The 19,032-nt window shown below is 46.2% G+C and overlaps 4 protein-coding genes across 10 annotated transcripts in view; 1 reads left to right on the top strand and 3 right to left on the bottom strand.

Moving 5' to 3' along the window:
* LOC126568867 (tyrosine aminotransferase) overlaps window positions 1–818 on the bottom strand; it is a 3,650-nt gene extending 2,832 nt beyond the window's left edge. Inside the window, exon 1 of the mRNA XM_050225528.1 lies at window positions 1–818. This exon is cut by the window's left edge and continues 201 nt beyond it. The gene's annotated coding sequence lies outside the window, so the exon portion shown is untranslated.
* Window positions 819–3,354: 2,536 nt separating this feature from the next.
* LOC126568892 (uncharacterized protein CG5902) lies at window positions 3,355–7,044 on the bottom strand. Of its 2 annotated transcripts, none has more exons than XM_050225573.1 (6): window positions 6,986–7,044; window positions 5,696–5,857; window positions 4,842–5,439; window positions 4,673–4,758; window positions 4,351–4,581; window positions 3,355–4,201 (listed from the first exon to the last, which is right to left on the bottom strand). In XM_050225573.1, the coding sequence occupies exons 3-6, from the start codon at window positions 5,228–5,230 to the stop codon at window positions 4,005–4,007; spliced, it is 903 nt and encodes a 300-aa protein (XP_050081530.1). In that variant the 5' UTR covers window positions 5,231–5,439; window positions 5,696–5,857; window positions 6,986–7,044; the 3' UTR covers window positions 3,355–4,004. The 2 variants fall into 2 exon arrangements, with proteins under 2 accessions (XP_050081530.1, XP_050081539.1); XM_050225582.1 differs by lacking the exon at window positions 6,986–7,044 and adding an exon at window positions 6,560–6,784.
* A 571-nt stretch (window positions 7,045–7,615) lies between these two features.
* Window positions 7,616–14,927, top strand: LOC126581832 (acetylcholine receptor subunit alpha-like). Of its 4 annotated transcripts, XM_050225516.1 has the most exons (11): window positions 7,616–7,707; window positions 8,730–9,550; window positions 9,635–9,774; window positions 9,864–10,199; window positions 10,274–10,389; window positions 10,499–10,667; window positions 10,755–10,891; window positions 11,156–11,305; window positions 11,730–11,861; window positions 12,974–13,748; window positions 13,855–14,927. In XM_050225516.1, the coding sequence occupies exons 2-11, from the start codon at window positions 9,502–9,504 to the stop codon at window positions 14,053–14,055; spliced, it is 2,205 nt and encodes a 734-aa protein (XP_050081473.1). In that variant the 5' UTR covers window positions 7,616–7,707; window positions 8,730–9,501; the 3' UTR covers window positions 14,056–14,927. The 4 variants fall into 4 exon arrangements, with proteins under 4 accessions (XP_050081473.1, XP_050081457.1, XP_050101718.1 ...); XM_050225500.1 differs by lacking the exon at window positions 11,730–11,861; XM_050245761.1 differs by lacking the exons at window positions 7,616–7,707; window positions 11,730–11,861 and adding an exon at window positions 8,439–8,548.
* A 380-nt stretch (window positions 14,928–15,307) lies between these two features.
* On the bottom strand, window positions 15,308–18,843 carry LOC126568871 (uncharacterized). Of its 3 annotated transcripts, none has more exons than XR_007607773.1 (6): window positions 18,447–18,843; window positions 17,889–18,367; window positions 17,521–17,805; window positions 17,382–17,455; window positions 17,150–17,309; window positions 15,308–16,334 (listed from the first exon to the last, which is right to left on the bottom strand). XR_007607773.1 is itself a non-coding variant. In XM_050225547.1 (5 exons), exons 1-5 carry the CDS (start codon window positions 18,594–18,596, stop codon window positions 17,236–17,238), a joined length of 1,062 nt encoding a protein of 353 aa, XP_050081504.1. In that variant the 5' UTR covers window positions 18,597–18,843; the 3' UTR covers window positions 16,972–17,235. The 3 variants fall into 3 exon arrangements, 1 of the variants encoding a protein (XP_050081504.1); XR_007607771.1 differs by lacking the exon at window positions 15,308–16,334 and adding an exon at window positions 16,972–17,077; XM_050225547.1 differs by lacking the exon at window positions 15,308–16,334 and having other exon boundaries at window positions 16,972–17,309.
* Between the last annotated feature and the right edge of the window lie 189 nt (window positions 18,844–19,032).

Here is a 19,032-nt window from a genome sequence, read left to right as displayed (position 1 = left end):
GTGGCCGTTTGTTTCGTTTCGTTCAGGGTCGTTTGTTTCCGTGTGCTGATCGCTCAAGATACTCAAAATCGGCAAATCCTTTCCTACTTCTGCACCACTTTGATACGGCTTGAAACGGCTGCTTACAACCTTCTGGATTCCGGCTTGAAAAAACACAGGTCTTTCTTAGGGCAACAGAGTTGCGCTTTGGTCTACGGGCGCTTTCACTGTTGGAGTAGTATCGAATCCACTCCACAATTTGATCCGCACACTCGTACCCGCAAACTCGTTTCGATTTCGTTTGAACGATTATGCCACAGCCACGCACGCACTCAATCACAGATAAATAAGTTACATATTATCGAAACACCGAGGATCCTTTCCAGGAAGTTCGCTACGGCCGGAGTGTCCACTAAGCAGTCCTTTGCCCGAATGGTTTACATCAAGTTGCTGGATACAGTGTATAACGCTTCAAGAAGAGAATTCAACGGATATTGCGTAGCACGCGTGATTTCTGGAAGTTGTCAGATCAGCGTCCAGACGATCCAAAATGGATTCCTGGTTGAAGGATTCGACTTGCAATTGAGAATTTGATTGCGATACTTTTTCCACAGTTGAGCGTTCCACCGTTCGTTCGCACGTCGAAGGAAATAGTTTCTGTAAAGCTGAGTTTCGTTCGGATACCAGTCCACTACTAGCCGCTGTTACTCGGTGTCGCGGGCGTTTATAAACGTTTGTCGCATCTCGAACCTGTTGGATTCCACTGGCTCAATGGCGACGGTGGCACCGCAGTAACAGTCGCAGCAGCCAGAGATGACGATGTTTGTTTTCGTTTGGACCGACCGTTCGACCAACCGACCGATCGTGCACCAGTCCACCTCCGCCATTGGCCGACCAACTGTCCAAGGAGTTGTTTGCCAGGTTATCGATGGCCGTATCTCTCTCTTTCGCTCTCCCTCTGTCTGACTATCTTTCTCTCGAAAGGGGGAAATATGCGGGTGATACGAAAAATAAAACAACAACGTGGAAGGCAAATTAGTTGGGCGGTTTGTGTTACCGAGCCCCTTCTTAGCGGTTCGGTGCTGTCGATAGCAACCGTGGCAACCCGCGGTTCGGAACGGCGACGGAGCAGCATGAGCAAACGAAGAAGCAAAAGAAAAATCGATAAAAAAAAGGATCGGAGAACAAGTTTCTCGAACAAACTCGCTTGAGACGTTTTAAAACAATAATAATAATAAACCATATGCATTAGTAACAGTCTGACCAATATTCACCGCGAATCAAGCAAGTAAGCGACGCGCGCCACTGCTGCGCTGCTCCTTGTTAACGTGTAACTGTATCCTTGTTTTCAACGATTCATCCCTACGATAGTTTTGTGTTACAACATTATTTTCTTGGTTTTTTCGGAGTTTTTATTGTATTTTTGTTTGATTGTTTTTGTTTTGTTTTCTTTTCTCATGCTGTTATTTCCTACCCTTCTTCACCATTTCAGAATCATACGTAGAACGATTTTTTTCTTGCGATTTTGTTTCTTTGCAGATACATACGAACTATGGTATGTTAGATAATTATGTAAATATATACTATAGGACGTACATGCACGCGACATAGTATATACTCAATAATACACACACACATATATATATATATCTCATTCTTTTTGAATCCTTTGGATGAATTTTAATTTATCCGTAATCAAAGGTGGCAGTGAATTTGCGATCACATTCTTCCCCGCGCTACTGTTAGCATTAAGGTTTTGCCACTGATTTCAGGGAACAACATATAGAATAGTGTAACATTTCTTTTTTTTGTTCTGCTTTTGCTTCTTCGTCTTCCTTTTGCTTTTCTTAAAGATAGTTTATGTTCTGCATTTTGCTACGGTTAGTTTTTAAGTACCGTTTTGCAATATTTCGATTCAATTATAAATTGAAAGGAGATGTTATGGACACTTCCAATTCCTATCTTGGCGCGATGATCTGTGGTTGAATCTGTAGAATCTTTAGTTGTGGTATCTTTAACTGTTTAAACTTTCCACGTGCCCGATGTATTTCTGTCGCATATAACTATGCACCATGGTTTGGTGATGGTGCTGTTGCTGCTGTATTGTGGCCGCGCTAGGCACTAGTGATACCCAATAACGCGCAGTTGCATGTTGCCGATGGTTAGTTTTAAAGCGTGCGATCTTAGAACAAGCCTAGTTGCTGGGAGCCAAGCCGTTTCGTACACGCGCGCGCATCGCTCGTGATAAAATATTCCACTTCATCATTTGTTTTGTTCAGCGTTTGATGAGATGATTTAATGTTCTTATTGATAGTGATACTCCGCACCGATTGAACTTGTTTTCGGTTGAGTTGAGTCGTTTTTTCCGTTTTATTTGCAATTGGTTGGTTGATTTGTTATTTTTTTCTATTAGTTTCTTGCTTGCTTGTGTTTTCTAGTAGTTAGATCGTTGTTATGCGCTTTAATTTAAAAAAATAAACTAACTTAAGACTAATATAAAAAAGAAAACACTCAATATAAACGTTACATAGTGACATGCAAATTAATCACTATTCTTATAACTGTAACGAATCGTTACAAGTAAATTGATGCACAAACTGATAGTGAATTGTGACTTGGAGTTACTGCTAATGTTAAAGACGTGTATATTGAATCGTTAGATGATATGGAGAATTGAAGCAATGACGTACGAGAAACGATTCAATGTTTTTGATCAAAATAAACACAACCAATTATATTGCTCGAAAGACTGGAAACCGGTTGCCTATTGCAGAATATTTCAACGAATTGTCAAATACACATTTCTAGCAAAGATACCTTTAGCTATATGACACAAAACACAAACAAGGAACAATCACGAAAAACTGAGCCTTGCAGGGCTGAACAACTGGGCAGTGGTCACAGCCACAAGAGAAACTAAAGCACCATAGACCGACAAATGGTACTTCGGCTAATAATAAGGGTGAAACATATTTTGCCTGCCAGCTACCTTCTTGAGATTGTAAACAAATTACCGCAAGTATAATAAGTTTCGCCACCAGTGTAATATCCAAAGGGAGAAGGAGGGAGGAACTGCCTTAAGAAATAAGTACCACTGTTGAATGTCTAAATGTGTGATTTTTCGTTTTCTTAACTATTTTTCAGACATGCAAAAATGTTGAAAATCGTTGCCGATACATAAAATCGCTATCGAAAAAACCTAGTTGTAATGTGTTGGTTAAAAATGAAACATAGAGCAAATTTCGTACGGTAAAATTGAGAATATGGAGGCAAAACTCTTATGCTTAAATACAAAAGCAACATTGAAACTGAAATAAACCCTACTTAGCATTTTGTTTAGACCATGCCCCGAAAAGTATCCCTATCAATAACGCATGCAAGAAAAAGATGTAATTTTTTATTTGTAAAACAGGCCCAGTTCTTTTCTCAAGTTGCCAGTTCTCTTCCGAACATGCTGAATGCTTTGTAGTTAACCTTATTGTTTCGCATGGCTAGTTAAAGGGGGGATTTCGGTCATTTTTGGCCAAAAAAGGATCATTTTTGAAGATTGAATTTCAAATTTTTCGATTTTTGGAAGATTTTTTAAGTTGAAAAAGTAATGCTTCTTAAGATTTTGCCAAAAACCCAAGTTTTACATATTTAATAAAAAAGTATCAACCACTTTTATGAAAACTTGACGGTGCTACCTGGCAAATAGTGTACAGATTATGTGTTAAAAATTTACGGTACGATCGGCACCGACTTTGAAAACGTTGGTTTTTGGGGAACCGCTCTTCAAAATAGCGAGCTGCATCGAGCCTTGTATGAAACGCGGATATTCAAAAATCTATACTTTTCAAAAAATTAAATACCGAAGCCCCCTTTAATCAGGTTTCCGTTGCTTTTGGCCACCGTATTAAACCTACGACGAATGGGACTGGGATCAAACTTGCCCCACACTTGAATGGAGGTAAAGTTCCCCACTAAAAAGGAAAAAAAGAGAAACACACCAGAGCTTAGCGACCACAGCAGCGCAACGTACGTCGTTAGCATTGCGCCTTGCCCAGCTGATTGTGGTAGCTTGATTGCTTGTCTACCATGTCACGGTACTCGCCGTACGTCATGTGACATTCCTGGGAAGTGTAACGGGTTAGCTTGATCGAACGGCGCGTATCCGGCGTAATCGTCCCCCGATAGCCTCCTTTTCGCAGCAGTGAATCGATCGTTTGAGTTTGGTCCCAGCCTGCAAAACGAAAAAGCCAAAAGGTTAATCGATTGATCCAGTGGAATCAAGGAAAAACAGTTAGTGAATTCTACAGAGTACAAAAAAAAACATAAAAAGAGAGGTGTAGCAAACAGCACCCGATCCAAATCTCCTGCGCATTAACTAACCTTGTTCCGTAGCAACCTGAGGCAAATAGGTTGCAGTACGTTTAGAGCCACGCTCGGTGTAGAACTCGATACGGATGCCATGAACGCCGAGTGTCCAGTCTAGGTACCCGCGAGCATCCTCGAAGCCCTGCAGAATCGACACCGAAACGGTCAGTCTTTGGATTTCATCACGAGTGATTGGCGAGAAGCGGGAGTCTCTTAAAGCACTTGTTATTGCATACTCTCGAAGTCCTGCGTTGATCAAAGAAAAAAACCAAAACCAAAAATTGAGTGTTTCCTAGTAATCGTCTTTGCAACGATCTAAAATGCTCGTGCTTCTCACCTGAGTGTAAACGCATCGCACTGAAGGTCCCGATGCATCCACGTAGACGTTTGTCTTTTCCAATTTTCCATGTTACAAACAGTGGACTGCACACGGTAAAAAGCGCAAACGAAAGTAGAGAATTAGTTGCAGCGAATCATTGCCACCGTATATGCTTGACAAAACATACTAAGGATCATTGGCGAAGTTTGGCGAGCGTGGCTCCTCCATGTTATGTAGCTCGCGGTACAATACTTCGAAGCAGTAGAAACACATGTCCGGCATCGAACCTATGACGGATCGCTGTTGCTGCTGCTGCTGATGATGATGATTTTGCTGATGATCTACCTGACCACCCCTACCATTCATCAGGTAGCTACTGCTCCCGCCATCGCTGTGACCGTTGCAAGCTACCTGCTGCTGCTGCTGCTGCAGTTGATCGTTTCCGCGACTGTAAAAGCCCTGATTAGCACCGTCACCTTCGCCGTTGACGGTACGACCGGTGGAACAGTACCCGTTACTTGCAGGGTAAGTTCCGTTCAGTTTTTGCTTCTTCGTACCGCAACAGCTGGATGACATCTTTGCGTCTTGATTGGTTAGTTGATTCCGCTGTCAATTTACGCAAGGTTTCTTGTAAAGGAAAGCGCTTGTTGTGCTGTTTTCGCTCGTACAAAATCCAATATTACAAATGCTGATAATTGTTTGGAGAAGTGTAACGCGCTAATACCTATACTAGTCCTTAGCGAAAATTAGGTAGGAAAAGAGGTGTTGGGAACGGAGGAGCCGACCTGTAGTGATGGCAAATGGAATGAATAAAATTATAATATTTGATTCTATTCTTTCTAATCTATAGTTTCGTTTTCTATAAGTATGTTCCATCGTGAGCGTATGATCTGTACTACTGGTTAAAAGCCTAAAGTGGATGCTATAATAGCCGTCGTAAAGTACAAAGTTATGTACTTGTACATTACGCTAAATTCGAGCAAAACGAACGATATAGCATACTTTACTGTTGGCTCATTTGTAGATGCGAAATTAACTTACCAAACAAGAGATTGATACGAGTATGTGGCTTAACCGCAGTTACAGATGTTTCCTCATCGTGAGATTTGTAAATTTTGTAGGCCGGGCCTTTTGCTTTTTTTCGCACTAGGACGTATCAATTTTCCACGTTAGGTTAGGCGTGCTACTTGCGAAACATGTGTGCTGCAAAGTAGAGATAATTGTTAATTAGACAATAAAATTTAACGCATACGAATAGCAAAATACGGGACCCGTATCGCATAGACTGGAGATGTCGTCTGATAATTTGAGATCAATCCTTTCTGTCAGCTGTTTCACGATGACCGTTGATAATATGCCTCTCAAATGCTATTGATTTTCATTCGTGATGTTTTGCCAAGCAGCTGAGCCCGAACAAGGCACTTCCAACGGGTGTATTTGCTCTATAGAGCAAGATGCAATCGAGTATAGCAAAACACAATAAAAAAAAAACACAACAATCCAAACCAGCGCAGCATATTTACGAAACGCATTCAAAACACTCCCACGTAGTAGGATGGTGGGGTAGCTTCCCAGCTTCTTCACAACGAACATATGTTGTCGCGTTAGCTATATGCGTGCGACAGGCAAATGGAGTATGGTGGGACGAAGACTATCGAGAAAATCGTTACAACCGCGCGTGGGGTTAACATGATGGAGGTAGTCCGGGCCGGGTAGGGAGGAGAGGGTGAGATTTTCCTTTTATTGGGTGACGTCATAAGCGTCTCAGGAGGCTAGGGCTCTTCCGGGGGCATGTCAGAGATTGAGCAATGATCGACTTGCAATATGCGTTCCGACAGCCCTAAAAGGAGCAGCAACTCTTGACAAAGGGCAAATTCTTCGTGAACGCTCTAGGCGCTAACCTACTCGTCGGTCGAGGTCGAGTTAACTCAGCTGGTGAGCGCGGGCACGGCAAGGAAAACAAACACGATGGAACCACGAAGGGGAATCACTGCTGCTCTTGCAGCACCTCGTTACGAACTAGCTGATCATTGAACGTTCCGGACTGGCTAATTAATGGCAACGCGCAACACTGACTTCCGAAACGAATTCACAGCGATGGCCAAACGAGGCCTTGAGCTTCCTCTTTGTCTTGGCAAACGGAAAAGCAGGAAGCAGGCAGAAGTTATCGAGCGACCATGGCTTCGCGATTACGCGGGGACGAACGCGATTGCCAGCCTGGATGAGGCCTATAACCAGCATAGAGCGTGCCCAGTCCATAGAGTGGTGGTAAATAGGGGTGGTCGGCTGGCTAATGTTTCTTTTCATCTGCCCTTTTATCAGCGCGCTTACCCTGCTGTTTGTGCAACGCTGAAAAAACGTCTATTCCTGCATACGAACACCACCATACTGACCTTAAAGAGCATTTCCAATCTATAAACATAGCTCCTCTCTCCACCCCCTGGTATCTTCCATTCCCTTTGCTGCGAGCCAGCGAACAGCTGTTTACAGAGTCTACTTGACCGTTCAGTGGTTCCTAAAGGGCTAGGATCGCTGATTCCCTTTTGATTTAACCGTTAGATTCTCTGAGAGTTCGATTCTCATTTGATAGATTATAAGTTTATACAGGTAGCCCCGCCAGAATTGGTTGTTAATTTTTTTCTTTTTTAAATTGTTGGTACCATTTTGAAGATGGAAAAGTTATAGTTTTGCTTCAGAAAATGAGGTTAACGTGTGCTCAATCCGTTCCATACAAAACGGGCAATTCATGCTGGGTTAATGTTTACGGTGGCAGTAGAGGCTTGTACCTGTGGTTATCAGTGTGGCTGGTTGGTTCTCCGTTTCCCGCTTCTCGCTGTGGAGGGGTAACGCCATGGAGGACGACACATGCGCAGTCCCTGGGGCGCGTCAGGGCGATATCAGCAAGGCAGCTATGGGTATACCTTGAGAGTTCCTATAACGTTCTGCCTCCACCTTCTAGGCACACATTCCAGCCCTAATCAGTGTCATACATTGAACCGTGCCCCAAAAGTGCGTGCTTTCCGTTTCTCATATATTCCGATATCCCCGATTTTGTAAGTAAAAAGCCACTCAGTTGGGTAGCGAACGATAGAAGCTCGAACAAAGGGATTACGAAATTACAACGCAGCTTGGCGCTTTTCCACGGTAGTATCCGCGGCGGACACTGGAACATGCCAAACATTTCCAGCCGTTCTTTCGTTCGCAAAGCATGCTGGAACAGCATGCCCGCTGGCGTAACGCTAGTGAGAGCCGATAAATCGGATGTCGTTTGAGCAATCGATCTGAGCAGAATCTGGAAGACGAGCAGGCTGTCTGTGATAAATATCGAAAGCCTGTAACGTGCCATGTAGCCAAACCCTCTGGTATACCGTCCACACGTCCCATGTGATAAGGCTAGAATTCGAAGCAACGCAAACGCAAAAAAAAAACTAGCAAAAAGTGATGTCCCTGTTGTTCGCAAACAAGATGTCCTGGTGACCGTGATTGATACGCGTGTCCTAATCGATCCAAAGCGTTACCACCCTAGATTTGGGGTGTCTTATCACTTTTCCTTTCCTAAAAAGCATTTGCTATCTTCGCACCTTTTTTACAGTAAAAAAAGAAGGGGTAAAACCTAATGCAAACAAAAATATTAATCAGAGCTGCAACAAGGCACAGCTATCGCGTGTGAGCTTTTTCTGACAAACGGTTCGTCGCACGACAAAAAGGGACAGCAAACGTTATGATAACTAAAATTCTTTTGTGTCCACCTCTCACCTCCTAGCCCCTGCTGGAACAGTGGGACGCGGGATAAGTGCTGTTCGTGGTTTGCACCATGGCTCGGTCGTATAGTGAAAGTTACGATTAGCTGCTGCGGCAGACTCGGAAGCTGAGATTAGTTTTAGTTGATGCCAGGTATAACTCGCAAGTACGGGCGAAGCGACGAGCAGATAATATGATGCTATAGGGAAGGCCAATGCATCAAATCATCTAGAATACTGTTTTCTCTACCTCTTTGTTCCATTTAACTGCGGATGGTTAGTGATTCACAGTACGACATTTCTTTGTTCTTGTTGGTTTGTTTGTTTTTTCGCAGCCTTTCCATCCAGGACGATGATCACCTCCTGACCATACATGCGTGTGTAGCTGACATTACCTAAGATACCATGTTTTACGTTCATTTGGCATAGATTAGAAGTTCCGGCGTTAGCTCATTACATCCGGGGCAATAAGTAGAGATTAACGAGAAGGATCGAAGAAAACATATTGTCGGAGTGCATTGTGAAGCAGACATTAGGCAATGGGAATATTGGCGAGGGCAGACGCATGGTTCAGCGAAAGCAGGCCCCTTCTATCCAGCGCTGGAGCATTAGTGTAGCATACTGGGCGTAAAAGCTAATCAGATACTACAACGAATTGTTAAATAGATACTACAACGAATTGTTAACACAACAGCCAAGCCAGGTTTCACGTGTTCACGTGTCTAGAGCAGGGATGAGGATAAGGATAAATCAAATATTGTCGATGTCGTGACTGCCAAATGGTCTTGCTCAACTGATCATTGCACACACTAAATAGCTCCATGACACTCGCCGACTAGCCGAGCAGCGAGTATAAGGGCTGCAACATTGCAAGCTGCACTTGTATATCCCAAAAAAAAAACTATTTCCTACTCAACGCCGCAAAAAACAGCCGGACAAAGGTTGCGTGAAACGGGCGCGGCCCGGCGACCATCGTTTGCGTTTGCCCTGCATGAGGAAGGTGTTGACTAGCTTCCGAGGGGCCGCCCAGTTATCGAACTGTTAGGCCAGGGCCGGTCAACGCGGACAGGCATCATCAAGTGACGGAGCGAGAGCAGAGGAGATGCGATGAGGTTGCTACACGGCGTATACTTCATCATATTTGCCGTCGTTTCCGGTAAGTACCCTGGTACTGATGTACGAGTGCGCCAGAAGGATGCATTGCCATCCATTTGAGTGGTGCCATGTCCCTTCCATGCAGTGTGCGGTGGTAATCCCGACGCCAAGCGGCTGTACGACGATCTGCTGAGCAACTACAACAAACTCGTGCGCCCAGTGGTGAACGTCACCGATGCGCTGACGGTGAAAATCAAGCTCAAGCTGTCCCAGTTGATCGATGTGGTAAGTGGAACAGACCACGCTAGAGCTATCCGGCTCCTGAACCTTAACCGTTCTCTTGTTCTCGTTTGCTCTGCTCTTTGCTACTGCAGAATTTAAAAAATCAAATTATGACGACGAACCTGTGGGTCGAGCAGACCTGGTACGACTACAAGCTGAAGTGGGAACCGAAGGAGTACGGTGGCGTGGAGATGCTGCACGTACCGTCCGACCACATCTGGCGCCCGGACATCGTGCTCTACAACAATGCGGACGGCAACTTCGAGGTGACGCTGGCAACCAAGGCGACGCTCAACTACACGGGGCGGGTTGAGTGGCGCCCGCCCGCCATCTACAAGAGCTCGTGCGAGATCGACGTCGAATACTTTCCGTTCGACGAGCAGACATGCGTGATGAAGTTCGGCAGCTGGACGTACGATGGGTTTCAGGTACGCACGCGAGGAACGCAGTGACGATCTAGAGCTAGAGCACGAAGGCTTTAACCTCCGGTTTCCATCGGCAGGTGGATCTCCGGCATATCGACGAAGTGAACGAAACGAACGTGGTCGACGTGGGCGTCGACCTGTCGGAGTTCTACACCTCCGTCGAGTGGGATATCCTGGAGGTACCGGCGGTGAGGTTCGTGTCGCCAGTAGTGAGACGTGACGGCATTACCAGTTTGCCGGTTGTTAATTGCACTTCACTTTCATATTCCATCTCGGAACCTCTATATCTTTCTGCGACGTAGGAATGAAAAGTTCTACACGTGCTGCGACGAACCGTACCTAGACATCACGTTCAACATCACGATGCGCCGGAAGACGCTTTTCTACACGGTCAACCTCATCATACCGTGTATGGGCATCAGCTTCCTCACGATTCTGGTGTTCTACCTGCCGTCGGACAGTGGGGAGAAGGCAAGTTTTTCCCCCACAAAATTCCAAATGCAAATCCTACCCTTTTCCCTGACGCTCTTCTCGCTTGCTGCGCCTTTCTATCGCCAGGTATCGTTGAGCATATCCATCCTGCTATCGCTGACTGTGTTCTTCCTGTTGCTGGCGGAAATCATTCCGCCCACCTCGCTGGTGGTACCACTGCTGGGCAAGTTCGTGCTCTTCACGATGATACTGGACACCTTCAGGTGAGCGTGCGAGAGTGGGATTCGAGGGTCGCCGAGGGTGGGCAGCTGGTGTGTGAATGGTGTATGGGAGAGGGAGTGAACCGGAAATCCCATTAGGCCAAAGCAATTTCCACCTGCTCAAGCTCAAATGCTCCAAGAAGGCCCGGGGTCCAATCCACCGTCGCCCGCCAACCCCCGCGGCACTCGAACCCCGGGTAATCGAATCAACCCCAAATCATAGCCCTTTTCTTGATCTTTTCCTTCATCCGGCTATTCCGGCGGCAGTATATGTGTGACGGTGATAGTGCTAAACATACACTTCCGCTCGCCGCAAACGCACACGATGGCACCGTGGGTGCGTACCATCTTCATCAATCATCTGCCCAAGCTGCTGGTGATGCGCCGTCCCATCTATCAACCGCTGCATCACTTCAGGTAAGCGCAGGCCGAGAGCAGAAGTAGGACCATTGACGACAGTGACGGAGTGGGGTATATATATATATAGGGGATGATACGCCATCCCTCATCCACCATCCGCGCATCCCATGCACCTAAAAAACGGCAAAAAAAGGAATAAAAACCCGTGCCGTTCCTTTCTCGACCACTAATCGGCGAGATGTCCCCCGGACCCCCGCTGTCTTTGGTGACGTTTCACCACGAAAATCCTGCCAAACCCCGTGGGGATGGGGACAGCGCCCTCAGAGGGTTGAACTTACTGCCATCGACCATTAATTTGTCGTTTCCGTTTACAAATACACCCTCTCTCACACACATACACGCGCGCACATACATAAAACGAAACGTTACACCACCATCCCGACCACCTGCTTCCCTCCTTATCACTCCCCCGAACGAGTAGTGCTGCGTCGCAGCGCTTCATGTTGCGCTCGTGCAATGGCGGGCTGGCCGATATGATACCACCGCTTCCGCCGACGATTGCGTTCGATCCATCCGTACTGCTCGATCATCATTTGCTCGATTCTAGCGAAAGGTAGGTTCCCAGCGCACCAACCAACGCAACGTTCTCGTCCGTCGTCGTCCTTTTAGCTTCCGGTCTCGATGTGCCATACGATCTCTGTTCATACTGTGCTGTGTCTGTGTGCGTGTGTGTGTTTTTTTTGTTTGTCGTTTGATTGTATTTGAAACGATTTCTGATTGATTCTCCTTCCCCACGCGTGCGGGTGTTGTACATTACTTTGGCGTTGTGAGCTTCCGGTTGATGTTCCGGCTTCCGGTCGTATTCGCGCAGCAGCAGCAATCACTGGACGAACCCCTAACTATCCCACAACCAACGGAGCCCAGCATGTTTGTGTGTTTTGTGTGTGCGCGTTTGGGTTTTTGTGCTAGATGTTCATATCCTGCCTGTCCATAATCATAATTCCGTAGATCGCTCCACATACACATACATACACACACACATACACACACACACACATATATATATACATATATATACGCGCGCACCTTGCATCCATCTTCCTTTCAGCATCAGCGTGCGGTGAGCATTGGTGGGCCCGTCTCCCCTAGCGGTCCCTTCGCCTGTCTGCCTGGGCTTAACCTTTGCTCTTTCCGTTCCGAACGCAGTAGTAACCGGAAGTTAGTCATCCAAGTGAGCCAGTGAACGAGTCAGCCGGTCCGTAGCATCATCGAAAGAGAGTTTTGCCTAACTAACCATCCGCAGCAACCCGCATCCAGCAAGTTTGTTTGTTGCAAGTGCAAGTCTGTTCGTCCCTTTCCTTTCCTAAACCATCTCACACCCCCCCCCCCCCCCTTCCCTACCCTGCGTTTGCTAGCTTGTTTCGTGTTGTTAGCTTGGATGGCGCGTGTTTGGCGCGAGTGCGAGGACACTGCAGACACACGGCCGGTGTCACACGTTCTGTTGTACAAATACACTAAAAAAGGCTGTTTTGTTGGCGCGGCAGGCGGTAGCTTCGTTTTCGTTACTTTTCCCCACACCCCGTAATTGTGGCTGTGCATGGTGTTCACGTGGCATCAGAAGGGTTGCCGCCCCGCCTCGCCCCGCCCCTGCTACCTACAGCAGACCTACCCCACCCCTGTGTACTATTGATTGTGCGTCTGTGTTTCTGTGTTCCGCGCGTCTAGTCTCAACACCTGCCGGCTGCATGGCAGCCCGACCCATCTGCACAATCATTCACACCGAAGCCACAACCATCACCATCACCCACACCACCACCGCCAGCACGGGCCGACCGGAATGATCCGGGGAATGGACCTGATGGACGATATGCCACTGCCATACCATGACCACAATCACCACAACTCACCGATGTCCCCGATCAACCTGAACCTCCTGGGGGCGGCCAGCACGGCCGTGCCGAACCCGTCGGTGCAGACGACGGCGACGGCGACGACGACACAGCCCACCCCAGGAACGCTGCTGCTCGCCAGCAGCGGTACCGCCAATCTGCTCGACCCCAACAGTACCTTCCACAAGAGCCTGGCGGCGGCCACGAGCAACGAAGCGGGTGGTGGTGGTGGTGGCGGCGTTAACAACGGACCGAGCGTCACCATCATCAACAGTGTTGGTACCGTTGGTGCGGCCGGGTTGGTCGGTGGTAAACAGCAGCAGCAGCAGCATCTGGCCTGCTGCAACAGTCTGTTTCTGAACGACCTGCGACAGACGCAGGCGGGTGCGGATAAGCTAGTGAACGATACCGGCGTACCGGTGCCGCTGCACAACAACAACCTGCCGAGCGGGTTGATCATCAACACGAACACCGACACGGAGGTGATGGCTGGGGGGAAGTCAGAGAAGGCGGCCCGCAATCGGTGGCTCGAGTGCCCGGAGCTCACCAAAGCCATGGACGGTGTGACGTACATTGCCGACCATACACGCAAGGAGGAGGAAAGTTCGAGGGTAAGTCGCGTCGCGTAGCGCTGTACGTTCGGGCAGTACTTTGTACTGCCCGCTCATGCCAAGTCGCCTGCCTGCTTACTATAATGTGCCCAACTTCGGGTTTCAGGTGAAGGAGGACTGGAAGTACGTGGCCATGGTGCTGGATCGGTTGTTTCTGTGGATCTTCACGATTGCGGTCGTATTCGGGACGGCCGGCATCATCCTGCAGGCACCGACGCTCTACGATACGCGCGTACCGATCGACATCAAGATGTCGGAGATCGCGACGACGACTGCAAAACCGTACATCGCCAAACCGGTGCTCTAATCAGGGTCTTTTGTACGTTCCCTGCCGCCGCCGCATGCACACCACGGACGGGCGCATTACCTAGAGTGCACCAGATGAGATATTCTTAATGAGCAGAAGAAAACATATGTGTGAGTGTGTGAGAGAGTGTGTGTATGTGTGTGTGGGTATGTGATAGTGTGTTTGTGTGCGGATATGTGTGGAAACGGGGATGTTTTCTGGCACCATTTTTACGCCCTTCTATAAATAAGCATTTCAGAAGTTTCCCGTTCCGCTCGGAACAGGTCAAACACATTCTGCTGGTGCTCACATTCTACCACGCGAGCAACCCAGAAGATCTAAGGTCCGTGATGCGACCTGTTATCGCTCGTTATCGGTAAACGTCTTTAAACTGTCAACTTTGCAACCATACTCCCCTCGAAATTTCGAATCCCCGAATCGAGTCCGGCTCCTCGTCATCGTTCCAGCGTCGGCGGAGAGCGGGAGTCCCTTAGTAGTAACCAACCAGCAACGGTAGTTCTTTTTTTCTGCGATGCCTGGCATGCCCGTTCTGGACTCAACACCACTAGCAAGAAACACGCTGACAAGTTAAAGCCTGGTACCCAGGATAAAAACACACACACATAAACACATACATACGCAGGTACATACACACACATATACACACACAGACCCATACATGCATACAATATTCGCGGGCACAAAAGTGAGTCAGGGGGAAAGGGGTAAAAAACCGTTAAAATTGCTCAACACCATTCTAACTAATAAGAAAATGTTCAAAACTAACAAAACACTGCGCTGACGAATAATTATCACTGGACCGATAAATGTATGATTAACCCCCCCCCCCCCACAACACACACACACACACAAGTGATTCTGCCTAGTAAAGCCCAACCGAACCAGAGCACTGGTTCAACCGGCTATCCTAATTCAATTCGCCATTTTGCCCATTTCGGCACTCGAACGGTTTTGGTTACCTTTTCTTCCCTAGCACAAGCTTTTACTCAAAACAAACTGTTGCTCCCGTTACGTTGGAGCATTCGCTTTCGATTATTCTTGAACATACGCCGAGAACAGCCAAGGGTTTTCCGTGTTAAACCACGAACTAGTTGTTAGGACCGGGGAGACACACCTCGCAATATCGAATAGTGTTCGAATAGATGCGTAATAGAGTAGAGTGTTTTTTGGTTTCCAACTATTGAACGATCTCATAGATGATCGCTATATTCTTTTAAAATCATCGCACAGCTGAAACAAATCTTTTAAAGATGCTGTTGATGTGTATGCGAAAGATGCGTACGCGCTCGAGAGGCCCTGAACCGATCTCTGGGCCGTAGGCCTTAAAAGCGGTAGGGTTGATGGTTGGGAGACAAGTCAGTGAACGGGCATGTTAAAGGATACATAGTATTATCATTACAGATGATTCATTTTAGCAAGAAAGCAATAAGTTACTTTAACAAGCAAAAACAAGCAAACAAATGTACCAAATGGCACCATTACTCTTAACCCGTCTTTCATCCTGCTAAGCCAGATCCATGTCAGGAAGTGTCGGAAGTAATATGCAAATTTTTCTCATACATCTCTCTTCCATCAAACACAAGCATCTCTCCTCATCTGCATTATTGTCTCGTTGTGCTGAACTTGCACCGCACTGGTGAACAGGAGTTGGCTATTGAAGCATAGCATAATCCAAGGTTTTTCCGTCTTCATTTTCGTTACATTTTTCACTTTCCCACGTCTGCTTTCTTCCCTCTACTTTCTATTATATTAAGGCAATCGTAAATGCAATGCATCTGCCCGTCTGTTTTTTTCTTACAGAGCTTGAGGTCAGTTTTCAAGAGTTCAAAGGCATTGTAATTATTAAGGAACAGGAACACGCGACTAATGGGTATAATGTTAGAAGAGTACACGCGAAAATGCGACCAACACAATTCACGAATAGCGTTGGTGCGTAATTATAAAGCCCGTTGGAGCGTAATTATTCTCATTATGAGCTGAACGGATAGTACACTTTTAATAACTAACCAATGGAGAAGTTCCTTGTGTCGAAGAATAGGAAAAGATATTAAATTAAACAAATTTATCCCAATTAATTTGCATTACACTTGTAAAATCCTTTCTAATTCGTCCCGTTTCGAAGCAGCATCATAAATTCAGTATGAGGATCGATTTAAAACGCGAAAACTCGCCCACGAAATCACAAGCACCAAAACCCTTACATACTCTCACCTCCACCATTCCACAACGGGAGGTTGGCTTATTAGCCATTGGTACCGTAATCTCGCGGAAAGGTGCATCTGAAGTAACAAGAAGAAGAAAACCACTAGTGAATGAAAGAAGGTGAAAGTATGGTTCACATAACGAACAAATGAGGCAAAATCGATTCACCGGGAGAGAAACATATTTGACACGAATAACAACGCATCGGAGGTACTCACGAGCAAACCAATTATATAAATATTTTACTAATGCAAGGTAGACGCTCGCGAATGATGGAATTCGTGAAAAATCAAGTGAAAAACTAAACGAAACCACAAGGTGCAAATGGAGGGAAACAGAGTTAACGTACGTAACGTGAGTAGCAGCAAACGAGGAGGTCGATAGCACAAAATTAGTAAATAATTATAATACAAGATAAAATGACAACTAATTAATAAAATTGATAAAGAGAGCATCAGAGGAAAACCACACTATGAACAATTGATCAATGGTACTACACTATAAAGCGATACAAAATAAATATCTAGTAACGAATAGTGGTATTTCCATACACTGCGTTTCACTTGCGTTACTTGGGCCCAGCTAAGGAACTACCGACGAGACATAACGTCCGCACAGTATTGCGCGGAAGTAATTCGATTACATCCTATTCTGAAATGCCGAGTTTTCTTCTTTGCTGTTACTAGCACTAGGTTAATCAAGAGGCTTTTCAAGTAGCAGTAGGCAAAACGGGCATATAGACGGCCCATAGATTTATTAGCTGCATCTAACATTAGCTCGCTTTTGATTTATACGATGCTTACAGGAACGGAGAGGGTGTCTGAATAAGAAAGGTAGTGGATGTGGTGGCATTAAAGCAGGATTTCGCTGTTGGGTTATCGTTTACTCCTACCTTAACGCAAGAGAGATCGTGTCAGTCTGCTCAGCAATTAAAAAATAAACTCGTCGTCGTCGTCAAGCTAAGACGAGCTAAAGATATTACTCATTCTTTAGGCGCTGCAGCTCTCGGTTTTCCCGTAGTCGCTTCAGTTTCCGCTTTAGCGCCACCACACCTAAAAAAGCGAGTAACCCAATCACTTTGAGTATGATCATTACGACAAGCTGAACCGTGCAATGTTACTTACATTTTATAGTCTGAAATGCGGTAGCTTGCGCGCTTGCGCTATCGTTGGTATGGGTCGGGTGCATGTTTTCCTTGCTGTAAAGCAACCAAATTCATTTCAATGGTTATCATTTAAACCCAGAAGCAGTTGTTATACTCACGAAAGGTGAAGCTTCAGTTCGTAAAACGCATGCTGCAAGTTACGAAAGTGCCGAAAGCGTTGCCAATCGTCTGACAATATGCAGCGCACGGCTGAAGCACCACCAGCACAGTCGTACGGGTACGTATGGTAAATTTTGTGGTACAGGAGCTTCAGTAGCGGTGAGTTCCAAATACAAGAGCAGTACCAGAACCAAAACCATACTTTCAACGGAAAATGATCCTTACGGGCGTTCAGCGTCGGTATGAGGAATTCGAACGGAAGAAGGTTCAGGAAAAGATAACACCTGAGCAGTCAGAATCGGAAACATATTGTTATTAACATTACACCCCTCCAGTGGCCGGTTGCTATCGGATTCCTTCTGCTTACCAGGTGCATATCTTTACCGTGACTACAAGCGTAAGGTGTGTATGGGCTGCCGCGTCCATCTGACTAGAACACAGCAGCAACGATTCCCGGCAGGCGCGGTACATGGCCACGTAAAAGCTAAGCAGCATGCTGTAGGCCTCTAGGCGAAGCGAAAGGCAACTCATTAGCAGCGTACCATAAAGCGCATTTGAGAATGCCTCCGAGTAGTCGCACTTGGATAGATGGAGCACCACAGAGACCACCTCGAAAGAGACCAGGACTAATGTAATGACCTCAAATTTACCAGCGTCACAGGTGCTGGCAAAGATAACATTGTTGTACTGGGGAAAGTATTTGTTACTGGCGTCTTCAGGCCGGATCAGTAATATGCGATACAGCGTCAGGAACAGCATTGCTGTTGCGTTGAAGCATATGTTCCATAGATACTGCGTTATCTGGGAAAAGTTCCGGCCCTGCAGTCGGCCCAACCGTAATAAACCCTTTAAATAGAAGAAAAACAAACCCATTAAAACAATTAATGAAAAATATTCCAGGACGCTATTCGCCGTTGTGCCGTACCTTCAAGAGCCGCGTGAAGTATAGAAACACTACACCAAACAAGCAGCTTAGCCAAAAAATACTATTCAACGCACTTCGTAAGCTGTTATCTTGGGAAACGAGAAAGGAACCAAAGTACTTTAAGCGAAACAAACATTCGAGAAGAAACATTCTCCGGCTGCGGCGGTGGGTCGGTTGGTTTGTTTACACTCTAATCTAGCACAGCGATCATCACCTAAACATCGAATAGGAAGTTCGTTTTTGGTTTAGCAGGAGAAATTTGGCCAGCTGTGTGTGCCCCACTTGTAGCGCTATCGGTAAAAAGAACATTGATTCTTAAAACACATCGTGAATGCCTTGAATTCTAATTCTCGGCCCTACACTCAAATCCATGTAGTTTTGTGTAAAGTACACCAAACGTAGACGAAAATGCTTTTTCTCACTCACTCTCTCCTACAGGAAATCGGGCAGAGTGAAATAAAAAAACTGGCTGAGATTATGACGATCGAGCAGTTGCAGTCGGCGAGAGAAACTGCACGATTGTCAAAATCTCGAGCAATTTTTCACCAATTCGAGCACAAATTTTGCTCCGTTTGGTTTATATTGG

The sequence above is a fragment of the Anopheles aquasalis genome, chromosome X (genome assembly GCF_943734665.1).
Source record: "Anopheles aquasalis chromosome X, idAnoAquaMG_Q_19, whole genome shotgun sequence".
Classification (NCBI taxonomy): Eukaryota; Metazoa; Arthropoda; class Insecta; order Diptera; family Culicidae; genus Anopheles; species Anopheles aquasalis.
This window is presented reverse-complemented; position numbering and strand designations above follow the sequence as displayed.

Excerpts from the sequence above, each read along its gene's own strand:
- LOC126581832 (XM_050225516.1), top strand. The coding sequence starts at position 9,502 with ATGAGGTTGCTACACGGCGTATACTTCATCATATTTGCCGTCGTTTCC. Across the intron at positions 10,390-10,498 it reads CTGGAGGTACCGGCGGTGAG|GAATGAAAAGTTCTACACGT; the intron begins GTTCGTGTCGCC and ends TCTGCGACGTAG. Across the intron at positions 13,749-13,854 it reads AGGAGGAGGAAAGTTCGAGG|GTGAAGGAGGACTGGAAGTA; the intron begins GTAAGTCGCGTC and ends TTCGGGTTTCAG.
- LOC126568871 (XM_050225547.1), bottom strand. The coding sequence starts at position 18,596 with ATGTTTCTTCTCGAATGTTTGTTTCGCTTAAAGTACTTTGGTTCCTTT. Across the intron at positions 17,806-17,888 it reads ACGGTAAAGATATGCACCTG|GTGTTATCTTTTCCTGAACC; the intron begins GTAAGCAGAAGG and ends CTGACTGCTCAG. Across the intron at positions 17,456-17,520 it reads GAACTGAAGCTTCACCTTTC|CAAGGAAAACATGCACCCGA; the intron begins GTGAGTATAACA and ends GTTGCTTTACAG.
- LOC126568892 (XM_050225573.1), bottom strand. The coding sequence starts at position 5,230 with ATGTCATCCAGCTGTTGCGGTACGAAGAAGCAAAAACTGAACGGAACT. Across the intron at positions 4,582-4,672 it reads TGCGATGCGTTTACACTCAG|GACTTCGAGAGTATGCAATA; the intron begins GTGAGAAGCACG and ends TGATCAACGCAG. Across the intron at positions 4,202-4,350 it reads TCAGGTTGCTACGGAACAAG|GCTGGGACCAAACTCAAACG; the intron begins GTTAGTTAATGC and ends TTCGTTTTGCAG.